This window comes from Narcine bancroftii, chromosome 6, assembly GCF_036971445.1.
Source record: "Narcine bancroftii isolate sNarBan1 chromosome 6, sNarBan1.hap1, whole genome shotgun sequence".
In the NCBI taxonomy this organism is placed as follows: Eukaryota; Metazoa; Chordata; class Chondrichthyes; order Torpediniformes; family Narcinidae; genus Narcine; species Narcine bancroftii.
The window spans coordinates 127,805,677-127,829,936 of NC_091474.1; the positions used below are offsets into that span (position 1 = coordinate 127,805,677).

General features: G+C 44.2%; 1 protein-coding gene across 18 annotated transcripts in view; it reads right to left on the bottom strand.

Annotated features, from left to right (window-relative positions):
* The window catches only part of dst (dystonin), a 570,552-nt gene that overhangs the window by 81,764 nt on the left and 464,528 nt on the right, over window positions 1-24,260 (bottom strand). For 13 of the 18 annotated variants that reach the window (XM_069886058.1, XM_069886061.1, XM_069886063.1 and 10 more), the window contains 9 exons: window positions 21,004-21,170; window positions 19,034-19,193; window positions 18,553-18,879; window positions 18,293-18,377; window positions 16,270-16,511; window positions 10,208-10,414; window positions 4,486-4,605; window positions 1,626-1,733; window positions 1,233-1,451 (listed from right to left, as the gene is read on the bottom strand). In XM_069886058.1, the coding sequence (XP_069742159.1) occupies window positions 1,233-1,451; window positions 1,626-1,733; window positions 4,486-4,605; window positions 10,208-10,414; window positions 16,270-16,511; window positions 18,293-18,377; window positions 18,553-18,879; window positions 19,034-19,193; window positions 21,004-21,170 (1,635 nt within the window). Of the gene's footprint in view, window positions 1-1,232; window positions 1,452-1,625; window positions 1,734-3,781; window positions 3,876-4,485; window positions 4,606-10,207; window positions 10,415-16,269; window positions 16,512-18,292; window positions 18,378-18,552; window positions 18,880-19,033; window positions 19,194-21,003; window positions 21,171-24,260 lie in introns of those variants that run through there. The other 5 variants (XM_069886062.1, XM_069886059.1, XM_069886054.1 and 2 more) reach the window with 2 other exon arrangements.

The window sequence follows — 24,260 nt, forward strand, 5'->3', positions numbered from 1 at the left end:
AAGTCCAGAGCGTGCTAATTAAAGGCAACGGTCAGCCACGACTAGAGTGGTACGGTTAGCATAGAAGTTAGCGCAATGCTATTAATGCACCAGCAACCCGGCTTGAATCCGGCGCTGTCAGCAAGGAGTTTTTCTGTTCTGCCGTGACTATGTGGGTTTCCCCGAAGTGCTCCGGTTTCCTCCCGCATTCCAAAGATGTACGGGGTAAGTGGGTTAATTGGTCACATGGGGGTATTTGGGCAATGCAGGCTCACAGGCCGAAAGGGCCTGTTACTATGCTGTTACCCCAAAATTTAAAAAAACTAGCCAGGCAGGCAATGGAACGTGTCATTGAAAACTTGATCAAAGATGAGTTCTTAAAGAAAGACACGGGTAAAAAGATTCACTGATAAAATGCTCCGCCAACAGGTCTGTGAGGATTTGGGTAATATGCAAAAAAATGGTGTCGCTGCTGGAATGGAAGCATTGCCGCTGGTGTGGACCAAGGGAGAGCGAGGAGAGGAGAAGCACTGCTGCCCCATAGGGTCCTACTGCCCAGTCCAGCTCAATACAGGCTTTAAGTGGCCTGTTAAAGGAGTCAACAGTGTTTTATTTTAAAATCCAGCGACTGTGGGGGTCTGACAGCACCTGTGCTGGCAGCAGCCTCAAGGAGTTGCAGACTCTAGGGAAGCAGAGGGTTAACACAGGGCCCCAGAAACAGAGAGAATGCCCCCAGCTTGAGAAGAAGAAACAAAGGACGGGATGGTGACCACAGCAGAGGACCAGCGGCTGAAGAACACACAGGCGGCGGGCTATTGGCAACTCGTGGCAAGGAACCTACACAGGCTGCAGGCAACTTGCGGTCAAAGGACTCACACCAAGCTGCAGACTGCTGGAGACTGGCTGAGGGGCTTGCAGGAATCGAAACCGGGATGTGAGAGGGTGCCGAGGGCTCAAAGGGTGCCCGAGGTTCCGAGCGCACTGAAGGCTTCCTGGTCGTGTTGGAGGTTTAGATCTGGAGCTCGGATTGCAAATGGTTTCAACTTAAGTCTGTACGGCTGTTAGAGGTTACGTGAGCACCGGTGGTGAATCCTTACATCAGATTAAATGCAATTTGCGTAATTTTACATTTTATTACACGACAAAAAAATAAATTTTGAATCTTGAGTTTTAAACAAATTCGGTTTCACAAGCTGAAGACAATTGAGCCAAGAATACAACATTCCAGGAAACTGATCAACCTGTTCACTCACCCGAAGTTCCTCCTGCTGCTGCTTCAGAAGCTCAAACTCTATGGCAGGAGTAGGTAGCCGCGATATCAGTGTCCGAGTTTCCTCAAGCCATGGCCAGAGTTCTTCGTAGGTCTCACAAAACTGGATGATCAGAGACTGAGCCCGCTCCAGCTGCAGGTATCGCTCCGCATTCATCTGGCTGATCACCTCATACTGCTTCTGAAGCACCTCCAGCTTTCCCTAAACAAAAACAATCCAAAGCACTGCTTTCAACAGAAGTGGTAAATAAATAATCTATTCCCCATTGACATTTCATGGCTCACACGTGGGTTTGCAATGGGTGCAGACCAATGTAACTCACACATCCTCAAACACAACATCATTAGCATGGGACTGCATCCCTCATTCTTGTACCTTCAGGGATTCTCGCTCCTCCTCGGTGCTGGAATTCATTATTTGGTCCCCATTCGCGATAAGCTCATCAATTGTGTCTTTGTGTCGCAAAATATCCATCGAAAATGCCTGAAACAGGGAATATGAACATGTCAACATGGATTTTGTTTTAAATCTTCTCCAAATATGTTGTTGTTGTTTGTCCTTCGTAGTCGAAGATGACCATGGCTTCAAAGACAAATGGAAGATTGGTGGCTGTAGGTCCAGAGGTGACTGGTGAGGCCAATCCAGGCCCTGAAGGCTCGCCCACATGTGGGACACAAGTGGGTGAGTGCTGTCATGGCAGGTCCAAATATACCTGCTGCATTAAATCCAGAACACTGGAGTGCTGGCATGAACTAATGCATCCTCCTGTTAGTTCCAAGTGAAATGGATCATGATGGTAAGTGAGAAAAACAAGAGTGGAGAGCCAACTGATTCCAAGAGAGTGATAGCAGCAGGCATCCCAGTGACAGACGCCTTTTTTCCCCCAATGTGATTGGCCCATTGCAGTTGAGCTCCTGACTCAGTATTGGTTTTGTTTGGCCTGCTCCTCCAATACTTACAATGGCAATCTATGAAGGACAGAGACCAAAGAGAGGCCAAGAGGTACATGCAAGGACACAAAATGAAATAAACTGTCTCCACTGACAACACTTGACTGGCCCATCCTTTGTGCATAAGCAATAGGAATAGGTAAGAGAGGATTAGTCAGGCCAATACTTGCGGTCAGAAAACATGACATACCAATAATCTCAACGAATTGTAGTGAGTAGAATGAAATGAGGTATCTTTTCCACTACGACTTCATGAGTTCTCCCCCTAACTGTGCATCTTTAAACGGTCATGTGATTTCAAGGGTTTAAAATGGACCTCGTGAGGGATGAGCACTGAATGAGAATAACCTTTGTGTTGTGAAATGTTCATCACTCAGTGTATGCCAATACCATCATTAAATTGGGTCCTGCATTACTATCAACTGTACTGTCTGTAATGGTGATCAGACAGCATTGAAGATGGAGCAGCCTTGTCTTCACAATCCTGACAGAGTGGAACTGTAAAGAGAAGGATACGTTGCATGAAGGCCACATGGCTTTTAGCAAGGACGTACTCAACATGGGAGTCGGAACTTCAACTAACATTATCTCCTGAAACATGGGAAAGAATTACTAAACTGCTTAATACTTCTTCACTTTGTGCACATCATTCTTTAATACAGTTTAAAATAGTTCATAGAGCTTATATGTCTAAAGATAAATGACCTCTCATTATTCCGAGTTCTACTTGTGATAGTGTAATACTGATGGGGCTTCATTAGGCTCTTCCAGGTGGCCAAAATCCCCAATTGTAAAGCCGCATATTATGCTAATATGCTGCTGTCAGGAGGCCACTTGAAACCGCATGAGACGCCTGCATGGCGAACTTTGTAACCCTCCTCCGGGAAGGATAATTGCCGGAGCACTGAGGTCCCCCCTGCACATGCGGCTGCTAAGGAGATGACAGTCAGCTGGTGAGCCGGCGCGGGACATCAGGGCAGGGGCAGCCGGCGCGGGATGTCAGCGCGGGGATGACCCCATACTGATGCCACTGCTCTGCTCTCCCAAAAGTCCGACGTGGGTCCCCACACTGTGGGGCAGCCAGTGTGGGCTGTCAGGGTGGGGACGTCCCACGCAGGGTGTCTCCGGGCTCGTGTCGGGGTGTTGGGGGAGGTGGGTGTGGGGGCTTGTGTCAGGCTGTTGGGGGAGCTGGGCGGCGGTGTCAGTGTGGGGAAGTCCCGCGTGGAACGTCCCTGCACTGACAGCCAGTCAGTCCAAACCTGACAGCCCGAAGGGACAGGAGCTGGAGTGCACTCAGAGGCGCATCCGGTGTAGCTGTCCCTTCAGGTGGCCAGTGCTGCACTTTTAGCGCTGTCACCTGAACGGCAATTCAAAGGGCCGCTTCTGCTTCTGCAGGTGCATTCTTGGCGGTGAATGCACCTGAAGAAGCCTATTGATTCATATGCTTTGGTCATGTTCTGTGTTGGAAAAATTTTGAAAAGATTTAAAAAACTCTATCAATGATACTGATTATTCAATTACAAGCTAACCCCTTTACTGCTACTTTTGGAATTACAGATGGAAATTGTTTACCGACTTCTGCATATCGAGGTGTAGCTTTTTCTACATGATTAACTAGAAGAGCCGTTCTCCTACAATATTTCAATGGCTTTCTCCTGTTATGTCTTTCTTAAATCTAGAAAGAAAAATCGAAAGTCATACTTTAGATACGACTACTAAATTTGAAGAAACATGAAAACCATTTATTGATTACTTTCATGGGATATAACTAGGATTATTCTATGAATCAACTCTTCCTTTCATAATATAATTCTTGCCATTTTTGTTATCTGTAGGTGTGGATGGAGCTATGTTTTAAACTCTTCGACAGGTCCTTGGGATAGGCCACTCAGTTGTTTTTGTTTTTTTTTATTATATATGTTTTTTTTTAAATAGATTCGTTGTTTTTTTTTAATTATTTATTTTTTAGGAGAATTATTTCTGTCCCTTTTTTACTCTTTGGAATTTATATATGATATACTATGTAGACTTGGACAGGCCATTTTAATTGTGTTATTTCTGTTCTCCTTTTGCTGTGTATATGATGAAACTTTAACAAAAAGATTGAAAAAGAAAGACACCAAGGATGTACCTATCAGGAAACAAGGTGTTCAAGTACAGGATTGCTCAATTCAAAAAACGTGTTTCTCAGAATTGTAGTGTTCCTCTGTTATAAATGCTCATAGTGGACCTGACATTATCCAGTAATAACATACAGACACCGGCTGTTGAGCTTGCTGCATTACCTTTTGAACTTGTAGTTCGGCAGAAGTCTGGTCTTGCTCAAGTCTTATGTCACCAAGTGATCTCAGCTTCCTCTCAGTTTCTGCAATCCAAGCAATCTCCGCATCTGCTCTTTGCTCGTACTGGTGTGAAGGAAGACAGACGGTGAGGTCAGTCAGCACCATACTTAAACACAAACAGCACTCTTCCCTTTCACATCGCCCCATTCTCTCAGAGGAGCAAATGTCCACAGCTTCTTAGTGCAGGTGCAGCAGATAATCAAGAAGGAAAATAGGACTGTTGGCCTTCATTGCTGGAGGGATTGAATTCAAGACCAGGCCGATTCTGCTGCAGCTGTGCAAGATTCTAGTGAGGCCACATTTGGCGTATTGGTGTGCAGTTCTGGTCTTCCTTCTTGAGGAAGGATAGAACATAACAGCACAGAACTGTCCCTTCAGCCTACGATGTCCAGATGGGGTTCACCAGGCAGATTTCAAAGAAGAGGAAGTTACTCTATGCAGGGAGGTCGAGCCACCTGGTATTACACTCTCACTGGAATTCAGAAGAGGGGTTCTTCTAGAAACATAAAATTATGAAAGGGATAGAAAACATAAAGGCAGGAAAGTTGTGGATGAGACAGAACGGGGAGACAGCCCCAAGTTTTGAGTGTGTAGGGTTAGGTCGGAGATGAGAGTACTGTATCTGTGGAATTCTCTGCCACATTAAATATATTTAAAACACAGACTAGATAGATTTTTGCATTGTTGAGGAATTAAGGATTATGGGGAAAAGGCAGGTAAATGGAGTCGAGCCAATGACATGATCAGCCACGATCTTATTGAATGGAGAAGCAGGCTGGACAAGCCAGATGGGCTTGACTCTTGCTCCTATTTCTCATGTTCTTATAAGAAGAGGCAATACAGACCGGGGTGCGATGAATGTCTCCAGCAGCTCCAAGGATCTGATTAAGGAGGTAATAACAACTGTCCTATGTAGAAATAATTAGTTTGTTATCTCTAATTTCCCACTAATGTTTCAGGCAATGCTTAATGAAAATGTATGTATTTTTAAATTTAATTAAGAGATATATCACAGCAACAGGCCCCTCTGGCCTATGAGCCCGTGCTGCTCAAATACCAACAAACCCCTGTACGTTTTTGAAGGGTAGGAGGAAATTGGAGTACCTAGAGGAAACCCACACAATCACAGGGTGAACATATAAACTCCTTATAGACAGCACTGGATTCGTACCTGGTTGAAAATATTCCATGATTTTCCCTTCCCCTCATATATTGTCTTGGTAATTCAACATGTTAGAATGACATGATATGCACTATATTCTGTCTAACACGCATCTGGGCATCCCAAAGTGTACTAGAACCTACAAGAACCATATATAGCTTCTTGTATAATAAATGCAAAATGACTCCTGGTCACAATCGTCTGTAAAAGACTCCTCAATTTTCCTACAGCAATGACCTTCCAAATATCTCACTAGGTGTGAAGCTCTAGGAAAAGCTGGAGCAGTTGCTGCCTCACAGCACCAGAAACCAGAGTTCAACCCTGACCTCAGGTGCTGTCTGCGTGGAGTTTGCATGTCTTCACTGTGACTGTGTGCCCTTCCTCTGGGCACTCACCCATGTGTGAGACGGAAGGTTAATTGGCAAATGGAAATGACCCTTAGCATGCAGATGAGTGATAGTCTGGGGGGTGGGGGGGAGTTGAGGAGAGTGCAGGGGGGAGAGGGTGTGGGGGAGGTCAGAAAATAGGAATTAATGTTAAATTTGTGTGTTAATATCTGATGGTCAGCACAGACCAGGTAGACCCAAGGGCCTGTTTTCATGTAATTTTTCAAGGAACATGCTGAGATTGTGAAAGGCACGATAGAAATTAAAGCCTTTTTTTTTGTTGAGCATATTGTTTGCAGTCCAAGGGTATGGGCTTTTATGAAAAGTCTCTTGATGCTCTCTAAGTTGCACATCTGGCCAAACATCTGGTCAGAGACTGATCTACTGGTAATTCATTGAGTATTTATAATGCCTTGTGTCAGACTACGAATAGAAGGGTAGACTTAGAATTTATGCCATCATTAATGAAACCATTGCAAACATCTGTAAGGCCCACTCTTACCATCTCCAGACCAATGAAGCCCTTTTGTCAATGGTTGCTTTGAATTTATATAATTGAAAGGAATTTTAACAAGCCACTTATGCAGCTTTGAGTTCTCCAAATAAAATTCCCCAGAAATGAAATTGGGGATAATAAATACAGAACAATAAAAATATTTGAAGCTTATTTCTGAAATGTAACAAGATACTAGAATAATTACCAATCCGGAAATATTCAAGAATGCAAGGTTTGTTTACTTGTTAAGTGGTCAGTCAATCAAACATGGCTTGGAAAATGACATCTTATTTGCATTATGGCAGGCTGACCTCTATAAACTCAATGACAAATGACTGGTCTGATATAAATTTTAAAAAGATGGGAACAGAGATCATATTTGGAACAGCAAGGCATTGTTTATGTACACTGGTATCCTGCTCAATAAGACCACACAGAACTCAGATCTACCACTGGCACTAGAAAACAACACAAAATTGTCAGTGATCCAGTTTACTAGATGTGGCCAAGCTGTTCACATTGGCCCCATCAATGAGAGCACAATACATCAGTTAGCATAACACAATGCGAGGGTCTTTCTTAAACCTGCCTCAATTAGCACTCTCATTCTGGGTGGGCACTCTGAGTGCAAGGTGGAGGATCAGTGCAGAGTCTAAAGATGAGATACTTGCAGGTTACAGTGACCTTTTTGATTCATTATCTTAGAACCAGCAATCATACTTTGCAGTCCATCCCTACTTTCTGCTCTTAATTTTCCAAGTTCCTCGCTCCTCAACTTCCTCAAGTCTGATCGGTTCCACATCTGAGGCAATTTCTCATCTCCCCACTGGATTGATTGCCAATTATTTAAAATCTACCTCTAGCTGATGACCCACACACTCACCCATCACTCTCCCTCAATTTGCGTCATGACCACAAGTTCATGTACAATCAACGTGCTTCTTTCCCTGCAAGTATGCATCAAGTGCAAAACCTTTACTCAGGTGAAGCCATTAAAATGAGTTACAGCACCAGCTCTGACATCAATGCCAATCATATATTCTCATATCTGCACTTGTGCCCTATTAAATCATGGGAGGGTAAACATATCCCAATTCTGCTCTTTCTAAGGAGACAAGAGACTGCAAATGCTGGAATCATTGGAACAAAGCTGGGTTCTTCTCAACCTACATTTATACTCTGCAGATTGAATCTCCAGACCCAATCTGCTGGAGGAGCAGAGTGGGTCAAGCCACATCAGTGGGAGAAAATGAATGGTTGAAACTTCGAGCCTAAACACCTTCATCAGGACATTCCAGCATCTGCCATTTCCTGTGTATCTCCTGGATCTCCAGACCATTCACATTGCCAAAGATTTAGCTCCAACTACAAACGAAAAACGGATGTTAAAGCAAATAAAGCTCAGAGCATTTGACGGTTTTATTTACCACTGCAGAATATATTAGCATTTCCAAATACCTTGGATCTGACCTTGGTTATAGACTATTTGCAGTCATCTTTGTAATTCTGAGTATCTTTCTTTGATGTGAAATGAAGCCATATCTTGGTGAAGCAGGAAATGAACAGCCCATTAAAGAGCCACTAAAAACATGAAAAGTCTTGCGTTTCAAACAAGGTAACAGATGGAACTTGACCATCACTAGGAGGAGAATTCCAACTATGATGCGTTATGGACAATAATTCTTACCTCAAAGCAGAGTACATCAAAGCAACAGCTCACACTGCAAGGAGTTTGGCATTTTAACAACAGTTCGGAAATAGTCATAAAACACAAATATTTTGGAGAAAGCATGACAATGTGAAGACTGGAAACAGAGAGGTTCTTTTAACTTTGGGAAGATTGGTGCTTATGAAATTCATGTAATTAGTACGGATAAAAAGGTGAAAATTTAAGTGAAATATAAACAGGGGGCTAGTGCAGTTTTATTTTGCTAAGTTAGCTCTTCCTTGCAACAACCATTTTAGTTCTTTTTCACAAAGTCCAGAGTCTGCTTGTTCTCTATCATGCCCCTTTCTTTGCACTTTGAAGTTAAAAGGGATTACGTTTGACAAAGAGTAACAACTAAAGCCATAATGTGAGCCCAAGTGGCAAGGTTCCAGTTAAATGTTGAACGTGGATTGGGAGAAGCTTGTGTGTAATAAATGCTCCCTCGCGCCGAAGGTTATGTCGAAAATATTACTGCAAGTAATTGGATTTTGAAAGATCCAAATTAACAATGAAACTGTGGGGCTTGATGGGATAAGTGTCCCTTTCAGATTTTGTTCTTTGTATTTAACAGGCACTTTATATAAAGCACATGAATGTCACAAACAGACCTGTCCTGTGAACTGCTCAGTGGCTGATCTGCATGTGGCTATTTTTTGTAACGTACAAAAGCCAAATCTAAAACCTATTTCATGTAAGCAATTTGATTATGCCACCACACAACAGTTAGAGTCAGTTTGTGTTGTGAATCAGTGGAACTGTGTGTCTGGTCTGCAGTACAATGGACAGCCTATGCAACATTGTCCAACACCCCTCCAGATAACTCTCTCTTGGACAGCACCCTAAGCAATTGCTCCTCCTGGCCATCCTTGATCTTCACCCAATCACAGACATTCCTCATGTTCGCTCCACCCATCAGTCTCTCTGCAACCTGAATGAAACTTTCAAGTTTTGAAGCTTTTACTGAAACACCGACTGTCTCACTCAGCTTGGATTTCGACACTGCAAAAGAATGTCTACCCTGACGAAAACCCTTGGAATTGAATGGCATAGAATGAATTACTTTGTTGTCAGCCCTTTGGTCGCATCATTCTCATTTCCTCATGGATCAGCAAATTCTCTCCCCTCCCCATGAATTAATTCAATTTCCTTTGGTATGATACAACTGAATTAACGGTCTACCCTTACAGCTGGGCATTCTAAATCACAACAGTTCTTTTCTTTTACACTCTTTCTGCTCATCACCTTGGGGTTGGGTTGCACTCGTGGCTAATCCTTCACTGTGACTGGTTCTTCCCAAATCCTCTGTTCAAACACCTTTTTGAAAATAAACACTTCGATCAAATCATCCCTTAACCGGCTCGAGAAACCGCCCCAGATTCACTGGTTTCTCTAAGCCCTTGCAACTATTCTAATAAAACAACACCCATTTTGACCTCCCTCCCAGAAGAACTCTTCTTCAAAGAATGCAAATAATTTTTTTTCAATCAGTTTAGTTCACATCAACACCGATTAACTGTCGATCATACTTTTAATTCCCCTCTTGAAAAGCAAAAGAGGCTCACATCAACTTTAAACTGGTGGAGCTGCTACCAGCATAGCTGCATTCAGTTAGTTAAAGGTCTCTTCCATAACGTGAAGATTTGTGATGGATTTCCTGTGCTGTCGGAAGGCCTGTGGAATAATTGATGGATCAGACAGATGGTTTCAACAATGAACAGCTTAACTGTGTTCCAGCTTCCCACACCAGCAAGCCACATCAAGTGGAGTTTGCCTGGCATATTTAAATCCTCTCCAGAAGCCCATTTTGTTTGCAGAGACTATGAAGGAGCAGAACTTTGTGCAGAGATATTGATCAGATATATCACCATTTCTGACATCAAGAGGGCACTCTAATGTGACAGAGTGTGACATACCTGCTGTGATCTCTGAATAGCAGCATCTATTTCGTCTACATTCTGTGCGATAGTCTCACTTGCTGATTTGAACCGCTCGTTGTCGTCAGACACCAGTATGTCGAGTCCTTCCCTTGCTCTCCATGGAACCAGTTCGAAGAGCGCGCTGCTGACCTCATTGACCGTGTCCAGACTCACTCTGTGCTCTATCATCTCTTTCCTCAGCTCCTGGGGACCAGCACAAAAAAAATGTTAGCTCAGCACCTGTCGCACACTTTGGGTTCATATCAATGTCGTGCAACCTTGCACCGCGGGCCAAATGGAGGGTGGAAGCATCTCCTGTCTGACATTATGTTTCCCCTCTTCTTCTCAAGTAGGTTAGTCTGAGAAATCTGGATGTTTTAATTCCTTCCACAATTGATCTAGAAGCATAGCATATGATTGTACCATAGACAGAGTGGTGAAGAAGGTGTATGCTTGCCTTAATCAGATAGGGCTTAAGAGTACACAAGAAATTGGATCAGCAGTAGGCATTCTGGCTCATAAGGCCCGCTCCACCATTTAATAAAATCACGGCCGTGGTCTGAATTCTAACCTGGGTTTTCCCCGAAACCCTAAATTCTCTGCAATGCAAATATCTATGCAACTGTGGTTGAAATATATTTCATGAGGTAGCTTCTACCAGTTCCTGAGGCAGAGATTTCCATAGATTCACTACTCCCTGGGAAAAAGAGTTGCTTTTCACCTCCATCCTAAGTCTACTCCCTGGAATCTTGAGGTTATGACCCTAAGATCTAGTCTCCCCTACCAGTGATAACAACTTTCCTGCCTCTGTTCATAATTTTAAATATTTCCATAAGATCCCCCTTTATTCTTTTGACTTCTAACGAGCCTAGTCCAAGACGACTCAATCTCTCCTCTGCACCGCTTCCGAAACCAATACATCTTTCCTCAAGTCAGGAGACCAGAAATGCACACAGTCGTCCAGGGGTGGCCTCACCAGAACCTTGTACATTTGCAGCAGAACCTTGCTGCTCTTAAATTCAATCCTTTGTGCAAAGGCGGCCCAAATAGCATTTGCCTTGATGACTTGCAAAACCAATTTTTTTGTTTCCATGCCCAAGCACTCATCCTGCATGCATGCTACAATTTTTCACCATTTAAGTAGTAATTTGATCTTCTAGTTTTCCTTCCAAAATGGATGATTTCATTTACCAACAATGTGCTCCATTTGACAGCCCACTTACTCTACCTACCACTTCATCGGTGCATCCTCTGCACAATTTGCTTTTCCAACTCAATTGAGTGTCATCTGGATATTTAGATCCACTCGGTTCCATCTTCCCAATCATTAATGATGATCAAAAATAGGTGGAGGCCCAGCACTGACCCCTGTGCCACTGTACTAACTGCTGATTGCCATCCAGTGAAATAGCCATTTATCCTAACTCTCTGCCTTCTTTTGAAAACCAATTTTCTATCCACGCTAATGCTTTATCCCCAACTTCATGCATCCTTATCTCATAGATAAGGCATGGTTGGCGTAGCAGTTATCGCAACACTGCTACAGCACCAGCGATTGGGATCATGGTTCAAATCCCACGCTGTCTGTATTGAGTTTATACATTCTCCACATGTCTGCGTGGGTTTCCTCCAGGGTCTGTTTCCTCTGCACTGTTTAAAAAGTACCGGGGGAAGTAGTTTAAATGGGTGTAATTGGGCAGCATGGGCCTCATGGACCGAAATGGCCTGTTACCCTGCTGTAGGTCTAAAAAACTTAAATTTAGACAAGTCTTCAGTGAGGCACCTTATCGACCGCCTTCTGCAAATCCAAGTGCACAATATTCAGCTGTCCCCTCTATCCTCTGCACTCATTATATCCAGAGTAATGACCTGCCCTTCCTGAATCCACACTGCTTCTGCCTGATGGAACAATTTCTATCCAGCTATCTTGCTGTGGCTTCCTTAATTATACCTTCAAGTATTTTTCTGACTACAGATGTTAAGCTAAACTCCCCTTTAGTCACATCCTTTTTGTCCTCATACTTCTTTTTAAAACAGTGGTGTCATATTTGAGGTCATCCGATCCACTGGATCCACCCAGATCCCAGAGAAGTCTGGTACGTTATTACAAACATCTCTACCATAATTTCTGCCATTTCTTTCAGCACCGTGAGATGCAATCCATCAGGAGCAGGGGACTTAGCAGCCTTTCGACTCACTAATGTTGTTCAGCATCCCTAACATCACCCTTAAGCAAAGTTAGATGTTGTCTTCCATTGTGAAGAACTACACAAAATGGTCATTTAAGATTTCAGCCATTTCCCTATTGCCCGTAATAAATCCCCCTTCTCATCTTCCAAGGGACCCGCGTTCACTTTCTGCCACCCTTTCCTACTCTATATCATAAAAACACTAGAGTTGGGACATCATGTTACAGCTGGTCAAAATGTTGGTTAGGCCATAATTGGAGTATTCTGGTGCAGTTCTGGTCGCCATACTATAGAAAGGACGTGAGTAAGTTAAGAAAAAAATAACAGGGATACTGTCTGGACTGGAGGGCTTGAGTTATGTGGAGAGATTGAATAGGGTGGGATTGTTTTCCCTGGACTAAAGGAGGTCGAGGAGGCTGATCCTTCTGAGGTTTAAGAGGGGCATGTATGGGGTCGGCACAGTCTTTTTCCCAGGATAGGGTAGTCAAAAACTAGAGGGCATAGATTTAAGGTGAGAGGGGAAATATTTAAATAAGGTCTGAGGGGCAGGATTTTCACGCAGAGGATGGTGGGTGTATGGAATGAGGTAGTGGTAGGAGGTTGTCAAATTACAAGATTCAAAAGACCTTTGTGTAGATAAGTGGACAAGAAGGGTTTAGAGAGCATAGACCAGGGATGGCCAAACTGTGGCTTGAGAGCCACATGTGCACTTTTACATATAATGTGTGGCTTGCAGATATATATTGGCTGAGGCAGGAATCACATGAACCAGTGCTCACAACACTAGTTTTAGTGGGCATGGCTTGCAATCGTGTGATTGCTGCGGCTCTCAAACATCTGAAGTTTATTGTATGTGGCTCCGGCATTACGCAACTTTGGCCTCCCCTGGCATAGATCAAATGCAGGCAAATGATGGCCAAAGGACCTGTTTCTGTGTGGTGTAACTGTGATTCTGGGAGCAATTTTAACCTACCCACTTGTCGAGGAAGTGACCTGATTGAATGTAACTCTAGTTCTGCATTCTGCCCCATTCTGGACTCAATGATGATGAAGAAGGGCAGAAGGTTGGTTGTAGTCTAGTTTTCACGTTGGTTTCCTGCCTCATGGGTGAGATTACCAACAGCTCCATTCATTAAAACTCAGCATAAATCAGTATCACAGTATTCTAATCTTTGCTCATGGTTATGCAATGCAGTGCCTTGAAACTGAGATTAAATATCAAAAATTACTTGAATTAAAAAAATTTTAGACATGCAGCAGGGTAACAGGCCATTTCAGCCCACGAGTCCATGCGTTCTGTGACTCCAGTTTGCTCGGCATCTATCTGCTTTCTGTTTCTCACCATTCTTTTCACTTCTAATGGAAAGGCCTGTTTAAGATGTTATGTTAGCTGGGAAACTGCCAGCCATCCCTTTCTTACAATATTTCACCAAGTCAAAACCTACATAGCGCAAGGTCAATGCTTAGAGTGGTTGCGAATGAAGATGCCAGATCTTCTTTTAACATGAAGCTTCTCATTTAACTTAGCTCTCAGAATGTCCTTGTCATAAAATGTTTATATCAGGAATCAGTAAATGTATATGCACATGATTAGTAACATGCTGACATCGGCCAACCTGCTCCCACTTCAGCAGACATCTAAAGTCAAAATCTAGATTCATTACATCAATTTAACACTAACATGCTTCTTTAAAATACAAAATGTCTTGTAATTACAAGCTCCTGTCCGTTTTGTTCTGGTGAAAGGCAATGAATCATTCGATAGCCGCTGCCCACAACACAGAGATGAATTGTACACTTTCCGAGGCAATAATGACTTTTTTTGCGCCTTCCAAGGGCTATTGGTTGGAAGAAACAAAAAATAGGGCGGTGGGGGACTCCAGCTGCTCAAGTCAATGGCACCAAGGCAACATACAGGAAGGGTCACCCAGGGGGGTCAAGATTCCCTGCTTGAGCAAGTTCTTGTTGTTCTCTCTGCAAATTAAGTTCGCGATTACACTCAAAGTCCAGCCTCTGACAAAGTGTCAGCTCATCAAGGTGGTTCTTACCCAAAGGTATCTGCAAAAGGTCAAACAAATCCACAGACAAACTAGGTACAAAAACAGGTTGCTGCAAGGGAAGTCATGGTAACAGATACATTTCCTCCCTCCTACACACTGACACGTGTGCACAAATAGCAGGCACACCACTGCCGAGTATCATAATGGGAAAATCCCAATTTCATCTAAACTCCAGATTAATGAGGAAAGAAACATGAAGAGGGAAAGGTTATAATTTTGCCATAATACACGTACGTTAGGGGTGTGAGGGGTGTGAGCGCTCCAATGGATGTTGAGGATGGAGCGGAGACAACGCTGGTGGAAGCGTTCTAGGAGCCGTAGGTGGTGCCGGTAGAGGACCCATGATTCGGAGCCGAACAGGAGTGTGGGTATGACAACGGCTCTGTATACGCTTATCTTTGTGAGGTTTTTCAGTTGGTTGTTTTTCCAGACTCTTTTGTGTAGTCTTCCAAAGGCGCTATTTGCCTTGGCGAGTCTGTTGTCTATCTCATTGTCGATCCTTGCATCTGATGAAATGGTGCAGCCGAGATAGGTAAACTGGTTGACCGTTTTGAGTTTTGTGTGCCCGATGGAGATGTGGGGGGGCTGGTAGTCATGGTGGGAGCTGGCTGATGGAGGACCTCAGTTTTCTTCAGGCTGACTTCCAGGCCAAACGTTTTGGCAGTTTCCGCAAAGCAGGACGTCAAGCGCTGAAGAGCTGGCTCTGAATGGGCAACTAAAGCGGCATCATCTGCAAAGAGTAGTTCACGGACAAGTTTCTCTTGTGTCTTGGTGTGAGCTTGCAGGCGCCTCAGATTGAAGAGACTGCCATCCGTGCGGTACCGGATGTAAACAGCGTCTTCATTGTTGGGGTCTTTCATGGCTTGGTTCAGCATCATGCTGAAGAAGATTGAAAAGAGGGTTGGTGCGAGAACACAGCCTTGCTTCACGCCATTGTTAATGGAGAAGGGTTCAGAGAGCTCATTGCTGTATCTGACCCGACCTTGTTGGTTTTCGTGCAGTTGGATAATCATGTTGAGGAACTTTGGGGGACATCCGATGCGCTCTAGTATTTGCCAAAGCCCTTTCCTGCTCAAGGTGTCGAAGGCTTTGGTGAGGTCAACAAAGGTGATGTAGAGTCCTTTGTTTTGTTCTCTGCACTTTTCTTGGAGCTGTCTGAGGGCAAAGACCATGTCAGTGGTTCCTCTGTTTGCGCGAAAGCCGCACTGTGATTCTGGGAGAATATTCTCAGCGACACTAGGTATTATTCTATTTAGTAGAATCCTAGCGAAGATGGCAGAGGTCGACAGCATCGAGTCCACGCTGCTGAAGATCCAGCTGCGCTGGATGGGTCACGTCTCCAGAATGGAGGACCATCGCCTTCCCAAGATCGTATTATATGGCGAGCTCTCCACTGGCCACCGTGACAGAGGTGCACCAAAGAAAAGGTACAAGGACTGCCTAAAGAAATCTCTTGGTGCCTGCCACATTGACCACCGCCAGTGGGCTGATAACGCCTCAAACCGTGCATCTTGGCGCCTCACAGTTTGGCGGGCAGCAGCCTCCTTTGAAGAAGACCGCAGAGCCCACCTCACTGACAAAAGGCAAAGGAGGAAAAACTCAACACCCAACCCCAACCAACCAATTTTCCCTTGCAACCGCTGCAATCGTGTCTGCCTGTCCCGCATCGGACTGGTCAGCCACAAACGAGCCTGCAGCTGACGTGGACTTTTTACCCCCTCCATAAATCTTCGTCCGCGAAGCCAAGCCAAAGAATACACGTACATACATAAAAATACAGGCAGCTGAATGCACACACAAAAAAACTCACCTGTTGTTTTTCCTGAGCTTGGGCTAGCTGTTCCCCTGCAAGCATCTCAGATGCACACGTGGCCAGTTCGGCCTCCACTTTATTGAGCCAGGCCGATAACACCTCGTGAGCAGACTGAAACTTGGTCGCAAGTTGCAGGGCCTGTTCCAAAGTCTTCAGCACTTTACCACTGGTTGTGGTAATCTCAGCGTAGCGAGCTTTTATGCTATCGAGCCTTTCCTGAATTATTATAACTTCATCCCCTACAAAGGCAATAAAGATATCCTAAGTATTCTGTAATTTGTATCCAGACAAAAGACAAGGATCAAATTATTTCACATTCTCTTGGAAATCGATTTGCCTTAATTTGCTAGCTTCCTAACACAATTTTGGCTTGGACAATGCAGTTTGTAACTTCTATCTGGAGGGAAGGAAGAAATGCATTCAAATGACATATTTTACAATCTCACAACACCCCAAAGCATTAATTCTTTTGAAGGTGTTTTTTTCTGCTTCTCTCAAGGTAAAGCTGCAAAGCAACAGTGCACAATAACCCTCCCTGTCTCTCCAATAATACCATCCGATCAGTATAAGTCACCTTTGAGTTTCTAAAATCCAAAGCTTTATTGTCTGTGACTCAAGTTCCACCAGGTCCCCAGTTATCACTACTGTGCTCACTGACCTTCATCACTCCCAATGTGAGTTAAGGTTTTCATCCTCCCTCTACCCACCTGTGCAACTACCTCTAACTGCAGGGCCCTCTGAGATCTGCTCACCTGCATGTCCCCAATTTTCACAGCTCTCCAGAAATGAAAATAGTGTGTTCAGCTCTTAAACTCTTGGATACAACCTTTTGCCCTGTGGTCTCTTCTTTTGAGACTCCCTAACGCCGATCACCCTGACCAGACAGTTGGTCAACGCCTCTGTATTTGGCACTCGTACATTATTTTTATGCTTTAGGTTGGATGTGTTACTATGCATTTAAACAGGTAGGATTCAAAGGACATCTCTACCAGTTCAATAATCTTCAAGTTCAAGTTTATTATCATCTGACTGTACATCTCCAACCAGACGAAACAGTATTTCTCTGGACCATGGTGTGTGGGCGCACGCGCCCACACACGCACGCACGCACACACACACGCACATACACACAAAATGCACAGTACATCTATAGATAGCAAAACTTTTCATCAATCTCACAGCCTGCGGGAAGAAGTTATTTCCCAGCCTGGCAGTCCTGATTTTGGTGCTCCTGAACCTCCTTCCTGATGATAGTGTGTAGTATCTTTGACCCATTACTATCAGTCCTCTGCAATCTACATGGAAGTTTGCCAGGAATTCACAAAGGGAGCAAAAGAGGCATACGTCCATAAAGTAAAGTCTCTGTCCAAAGCACCAGCACCAGACAGAAGGGGAGAAGGAGAGGATCACACATAAGTGCTAGAGAAACTCAGCAGGACATGCAGCATGTGCAGGAAGTGAAGGGCGGCACAGTTAGCATAGCGGTTAGCCCAATGCCTTTACAGCGCCAGCGATCAGGACAGGGGTTCGAATCCCATGCTGTCTGTAAGGAGTTTATACGTTCTCCCCATGTCTGTGTGGATTTCCTTCCACCGTTCAAAAACGAACCAGGGGGTGTAGGTCAATCAGGTGTAATTGGACAGCACGGATTCGTGGGCCGAAATGGACTGTTACAGTGTTGAATATCTAATTAAATAAACATTTCGGGCCTGGGCCCTTTATCCAGGTATGAGCAAAAAGCAGATGGGCACCTGAATAAAAAGGTGGGCGGGGGGAGAAAGCAGAGGAGAGGATGCAGGAAGAGACGGGGAGGAGTACAGGCTTAACAGGTAAGAGATCATTGGTGGATACTGGTGGGAGGGTAGAAGAGGGGAAAAAATGAAGTGATAGAGGAGGGCGTAGCTCTATGAATGGAGAGGGAAGGGAAGAGGGTGGGGAGCTGGAGGACAGAAGACAGTAGGGATAGGGAAATAGAGAGACTTGCAGGAGGATCATTTCACTGCACATTCTGAATGCTCACCTGTTGTCTGCTTCAGTAGAGCCAGCCCGTTCTGGATGGCCTGGTCCACTTGCTGCTTCCGGAGCAGGATGTCCTCATGAAGACTCTGTATCACAGAAAAGGCTGGATCAACAAAACTCAGTGGAAACAGAAACTCTGCCAGAAATGTAATGAAATGACAAAACAGCAGAGCCAAAGAAAAGTACATAGAAGGAAAATTATATTGAAAGGAAAGGTAAAAATGTGCAGAAGTTAAATAAAAAGCATAATGAAAGAGGTACCCGGTGGTCCAAATGCTGTTTCTGGAGGCGCTCAGGATTGCAGTCTTGAACAGCTACATTGTCAAGTTTGTCTTGCATTTCAGCCAACCAGTTCAGAACCTCAACTTCATCTTCCCCAAAGATCCAGGCATTGGAGAGCGCCTGCTGCATCAGGGCAGCTTTGCGGCTGCACCTGTCCTGGATCTCAATGTACCGAGTTTGGGCAGAATCCAGCTTTCCCTGGACAATGTCTTTATCGTCTCTGCAACTCAAAGTCTTTAAGGACTGACCAATGCTAATAGCCTGGTGCAACTGTTTACCATGACTGATGACATCATCTTCCGTAGCCTACGCAAGGTGTATAAACAAATCAGACAAGCCGAAAAAGAAATATAAATGGTGAAAAATGGAAACAAAAAATACATTAACAAAATACTAAAAATGTAATAACATAAGATAAAGTGAACAAAAAGTATAATTCTTCAGCTAGATACATATTCACCTTGTGCTGGGTAATCTGCTCTTGCAATCTGGCTGTTTGAGTTCCAATAGGCTCAGAGTTTGCAACCTTCTTCTCAGCAGCAGAGATCCAGTCCATCAGGGGCTCCACAGTGTCGTGGAACTGCTGAGCCACAACCAATAAGGCCTCGAGCTGCCTCTGTCTGCCGAGAGGGAAGACAAGCGTTTGTTTGTAAAGCATCTTTCACAATTGCAGGTTGCCCCAAAAGGCTTTACAGGCAAAGACAGCATTCTGGAAGTTCAGAAAATGCCTAGTTTCTGACAATGGTGACCTGTGGGTGGCATGGTAGCGCGGCAGGTAGTGCTGCTGCCTCACAGCACCAAGGGCCAGGTTTCAATGCTGATCTCGAGAGGGAAGGACTCTGCATGCTCCTTCTGTGGCCGCGACTGTTTCCTTCAGGTGCTCGAATTTCCACACACCTTCAATCCTCATTATCCTCTGCAAATGACCTCAAATATAGAAACAAAGCCAGCTAATGGATGGGTCAATTGGGAAAAAAATTGCAGGGAAAAGGAGTTCCTGCCTTTGGAGTGAGCAACGAGGCAGCGGGTCGAATGCCTTCTTGTGTTCTTGCAATACTGGAGCACAGCAAGCTTCCATTACAGTAACAAGATGGTGAATGGATGATGTAGTGATGTTGGTTGGGAAATGGCTAGGGCTTGGGACATATCCAAAACTCAAAGCCTTTGGAAATAATTGAATATAATTTTCACTGAGCACCTCGAGTACTTTGTTGAAATATTTAGTCTTCTCCCAGAGAATCTTGATATACGCTCCGCTTGAATTGTTGGTTGTAGTTTTGAGGAGGGGGAGGGTGGGAAGAGTTTAAAGGAGATGTTTGGGACAAATGTTTTTTATAAAAACGCAGAGAGTGGGAGTGGCCTAGAACAGTCTGCCAGTGGAAGTGGTTGAAGCAAATACCACAGTAGCTTTTTAAGAGGCTTCCAGGTAAATACATGGATGTACTGGGGAGAAGGGGGCATGGGTCACGTACCAGCAGCTGACTGCTTAACTTGGGTATCATGTCTGGCCGAGACATTGCAGGCTGAAGGGACTGTTCCTGAGTTGTATTGTTCTAATGGTATTAGAGTACTTCTCAAACAAAATGCTTTGTGGGAAACTCCCTGGGATAATGACAGAGTGATCAAAGCAACCTTAGCCAGGGAGATCTAGAATCAAGATAATACTGTCTCAGTGAATGCTGGAACTGTCTTGGGGATTGAGGAATGCCCTCCTGGTTTTCAGTCTCCACGATTTATGAGAGAGGCAGAGACAGAAGAATCCATTCATCTCTCATCACCTGCTGTGCCAACAGTGCCTCTTTATGTGCCTCTACAGGGCAAACAAAGGAAAGATTTTTGTGGATTTTGTATACATGACAATAGATGGAATCATGAATGGAGAAGTGCACTGTTTATGGGTTGTGTGATCACAGATAGGATGTACGGTTTGGCAATTAAGTGAAAAGAAAACAGCATTTCTGACAGGATATCCGAATAATATTACAGAATACAGAGCTTTCCCCTTAACATCAAGAACAATTGTGATTATATCCTCTTAGCATATCCAATGTTTTATAATCTAAAACCTTTCAAACTAACAAACCGAAATGGATCAAGTGCAATTCTTAAAAAGGTGTGGGGTATATTATTTCACATAGAATGGAGGGGATGCAGTCAGCTCATTGAATCTACTCGTACTCAGAGAGAAATCTCAGCAATCCTATGCCTCAATTTATTTCTGGGTGACGTGTTCACTCTCCATTGCCAATCAATTCTGCCCTGATTCTCCCACTGAAACATGAAAACGAGATGCTGGAACCTTGCACAAACAACGGGTGGCCGGAGGGATTCAGCTCAGCAGAGCGGAAGGAGATCTCACGGACAAACAAACGTGAACATTCTCAATTGTGAAAGGGCTGCGTAGCATCCTCCCGTATTTTTAGGTCGTACCTGCTTTCTGCCTTGGTCAAAAGGGAATTCCATCTCCGACTCAGGCCTTGCAACTGGTTCAGAGTCCTGTCATGGTCTGCGGAATCAGCCGACTCGGCGATCTTCTCCCCTTCCCGCTTGATCATCTCCACTGTCGCTTTGCGGTCATCGAGTAGATGTTGGAGAAGCTTCATTGGAACAAAGAGTGAAAGTCAATTTCCTGATCAAAACCAATCCCTGCAGAACACCAAAGGTCATGGATCTCCAGCCAGATATACACCCTTCCACCACAAATCTACATAACCAAGCCATTAACTCACCATGGATCCTACACATCTGCGCCTTCTGAATAACTGACATGAGGGACCTTGTCAAACACCTTAATAAAGTCCATGTGTACAACATGCACTGCCCTACCCTCATCAACCATCTTTTTCACCTCCTCAAGAATGTCAAAGTGGCAAGACATGACCCGCCCCTCACAAAAAAATGTTAATTTTCCAAATGTACGTTAAATCCTATCCAAGTATCTTGACCAAGTTTTCATACCACTGATGTATAAAAACTTGTGTTTATACTTCTCAGGATTATCCCCATTTCCCTTCCTGAACATAGACAGCTCTCCAGTCCTCTGGAACCTCTCCTGTTGCTAGCAATGTAAGCATCTTTGTCAAGGCCTCAGTAATCTCCTCACTTGCCTCTTTCAATAACCATCAGGTCTGGGGACATGTTCACCTTAATGCTAATCAAAAGGTTCAGCAGCACCTTTTTGATCTCAAATGAACATTCTCCACATTATGCTCTATATCACTCTCTTTCATATCCTTCTCCTTGGTAAATATTGATGCAAACTACATTTAATACATCACACAGTTCCCCTGACTCCAAGCATAAATTCTCTCCTGTGTCCTTGAGTGGACTCATCCTATTATTTTGAAACACACTACAAAATGTATGGGATTCTCTTTAATCCTGCTCTCCAAGGACTTCACATGGCCCTTTTACCCCTTCTAATGCCCTGTTTGAGTCATTTCCTGAAATCCTTATGATCCTCCAGACCTCTGTCTGAATGTAGCTTCCTAAACCTTACGTAGGTATCTTTTTCCATTTTGAGCTCTCTCATCATCTTACTTTGCCCTCTCTGTCCTTCCTTGCTTCCTGGAACACGCCAATCCTGGAATCCAATTAACTGGTCCTTAAACACATTCCACGTGTCAGTTTATGAGGCAGCCTGACAACAATGGCTCCCAGTTTATTCCCCCTGCTCCCATCTAATTCTGTCATAATTTTCTCTAAAGGTTCAAATGACTACAATGAAACTAAAGGATGTATGATTGCTAGTCCCAAAAATGCTCCCCAATTAAAACGCCATCATTTGGCCAAGCTCACATCCCTTTACAAGGTCTAGCTTGGCCCCCTTCCTGGTGGGGCTATCTACACGTTGCTTCAAGAAACTCTCCTTCAGGCTCTTAAACTTTCTGCCCCATCTACACCTCTAGCACTAATGTTGGGGAAATTAAAATCTCTCACTTTAATTATCCTGTTGCTTTTACAACTTTCCATAATCTGTCTACAGTTCTATTCCTTCACCTCTGAGAAATGCATATAACACCATCAGAATGAATGTACTGATCTCTACCTCACTCTCAGTGGAAGATCCCACCTTTACATCCACACTATCTGCAGCTGTGACACTCTCCCTGATTGGCAATACAACACACATCCCTCTCTATCCCATCTAAAACAACAAAACCCAGGATCATTGAGCTGCCCACCCGAACTGACTAGCCAGACCTCTCTGAAGGCCGCAGCATCATAATCCCAAGTATCAGCCCAGGATCTGTTCATCTGCCTTATCCACAATCCTCCTTGCTTTAAAATAACCACACTTCAGCCCCTCAGTCTCATTCACCAGTCCCTTTTTGTCTCCCTCCCTCCCCCATCATTCCAGCAAACCGCCCTGTGAGGATTAAGGTTTGTCTCATGTACACCCATCCCTCTTGTACAGGTCCCACCTGCACCAACTCCTTAGCCACACATCGAGTAACCCATCTACACCTAGGAAACTTGTTCTGTTTATAAACATAGATATTGATAACTAAGTGTGACGGAGCACTACCATTCTCGCTAATGATGTGAATTTATGACATTACTTCCCACATTACAAAAATCATCCAGTAACCAATCAGCAACAACTAGTTCAAGCTGGAATTCCCAATTACCAGCATTTTAATTCCCTCACCATTTCCACCATGTCCCCCCCCTCAGCCTTATCCAATACCAGGGTCAGGTTAAACCTGGACTTGAAGAATACGCCATATTCTGCCTGAACAGCTTTAAACCCAATGGCATGAACACTGATTTTCCAATGTTAGGTGACCCCTATCCAGTTTCCATCTGTCCTTCACTGGTTCCTGTTCTCACTCTTCTCTCAACTCCCTATGCATTCCCACCCCTCCAAGAGGTCTCCTCCCTTCCCCATTTCCTCCTTCTGCCCAGTATCCCTTCATCCCTTGGCCCCTCCAAAGCACTCCTCCCTTTATGAGGCTGCTAATTTCCCTTCCCACTTGAGTCTCGACCTAAAATGTTGACTGACCATTTCTACCCACAGATGCTGCCTGACCCACTGAGTCCCTGCAGCTTTGCTTTCTTTGAACAATATACTCCTGAAAGAAAGCAGATCACTGATAAGAACAAATCAGCACCTGCAGTTATAAAATGTTTTAGCTCTTCCTATCCACAAAGTACATGGCTGATGCGAACTTTCCTATAGGACTCCCCGGTGGTGCCAGAAGGCACACAGCGACTGCTGACAAGGTTTATTTTCATCCCTTCCTCAACCAGGTAAGCAGAAGCGACGGTTCTGCAAATTCTTACCCCAAACGAGATTTGCCAACTCAACACAAAGCTTGATTTCACAGGACCCTGTAGCTGACTCAGTTACATTTGGCCAAATTAAGCTTTAACATTTACAACTGCAATACTTCATCAAAAGACGCCTCACTGAGTCAGCTGCGCACGTGCTAGAAGTAGCCCAGAACGTCAACTCCATTGGGAAAGGGATGCAAGCTAATCACTTTTTTATTCAGTGTTTCACGCCAACTCCTGTGAATGCTGTAGATAACTGCAATCAGAACCCACTCCAGTGAATTGGTCATTGGCCAATTGGTGGGCAGGATAGCTGATCGTTTGAGCCACACCCATCACACCCAGCTTTGAGCACAGGGCTCTCATTCACAATTCACAGGTATGTGTGTTTCCTGCATTCATCTTAGCTG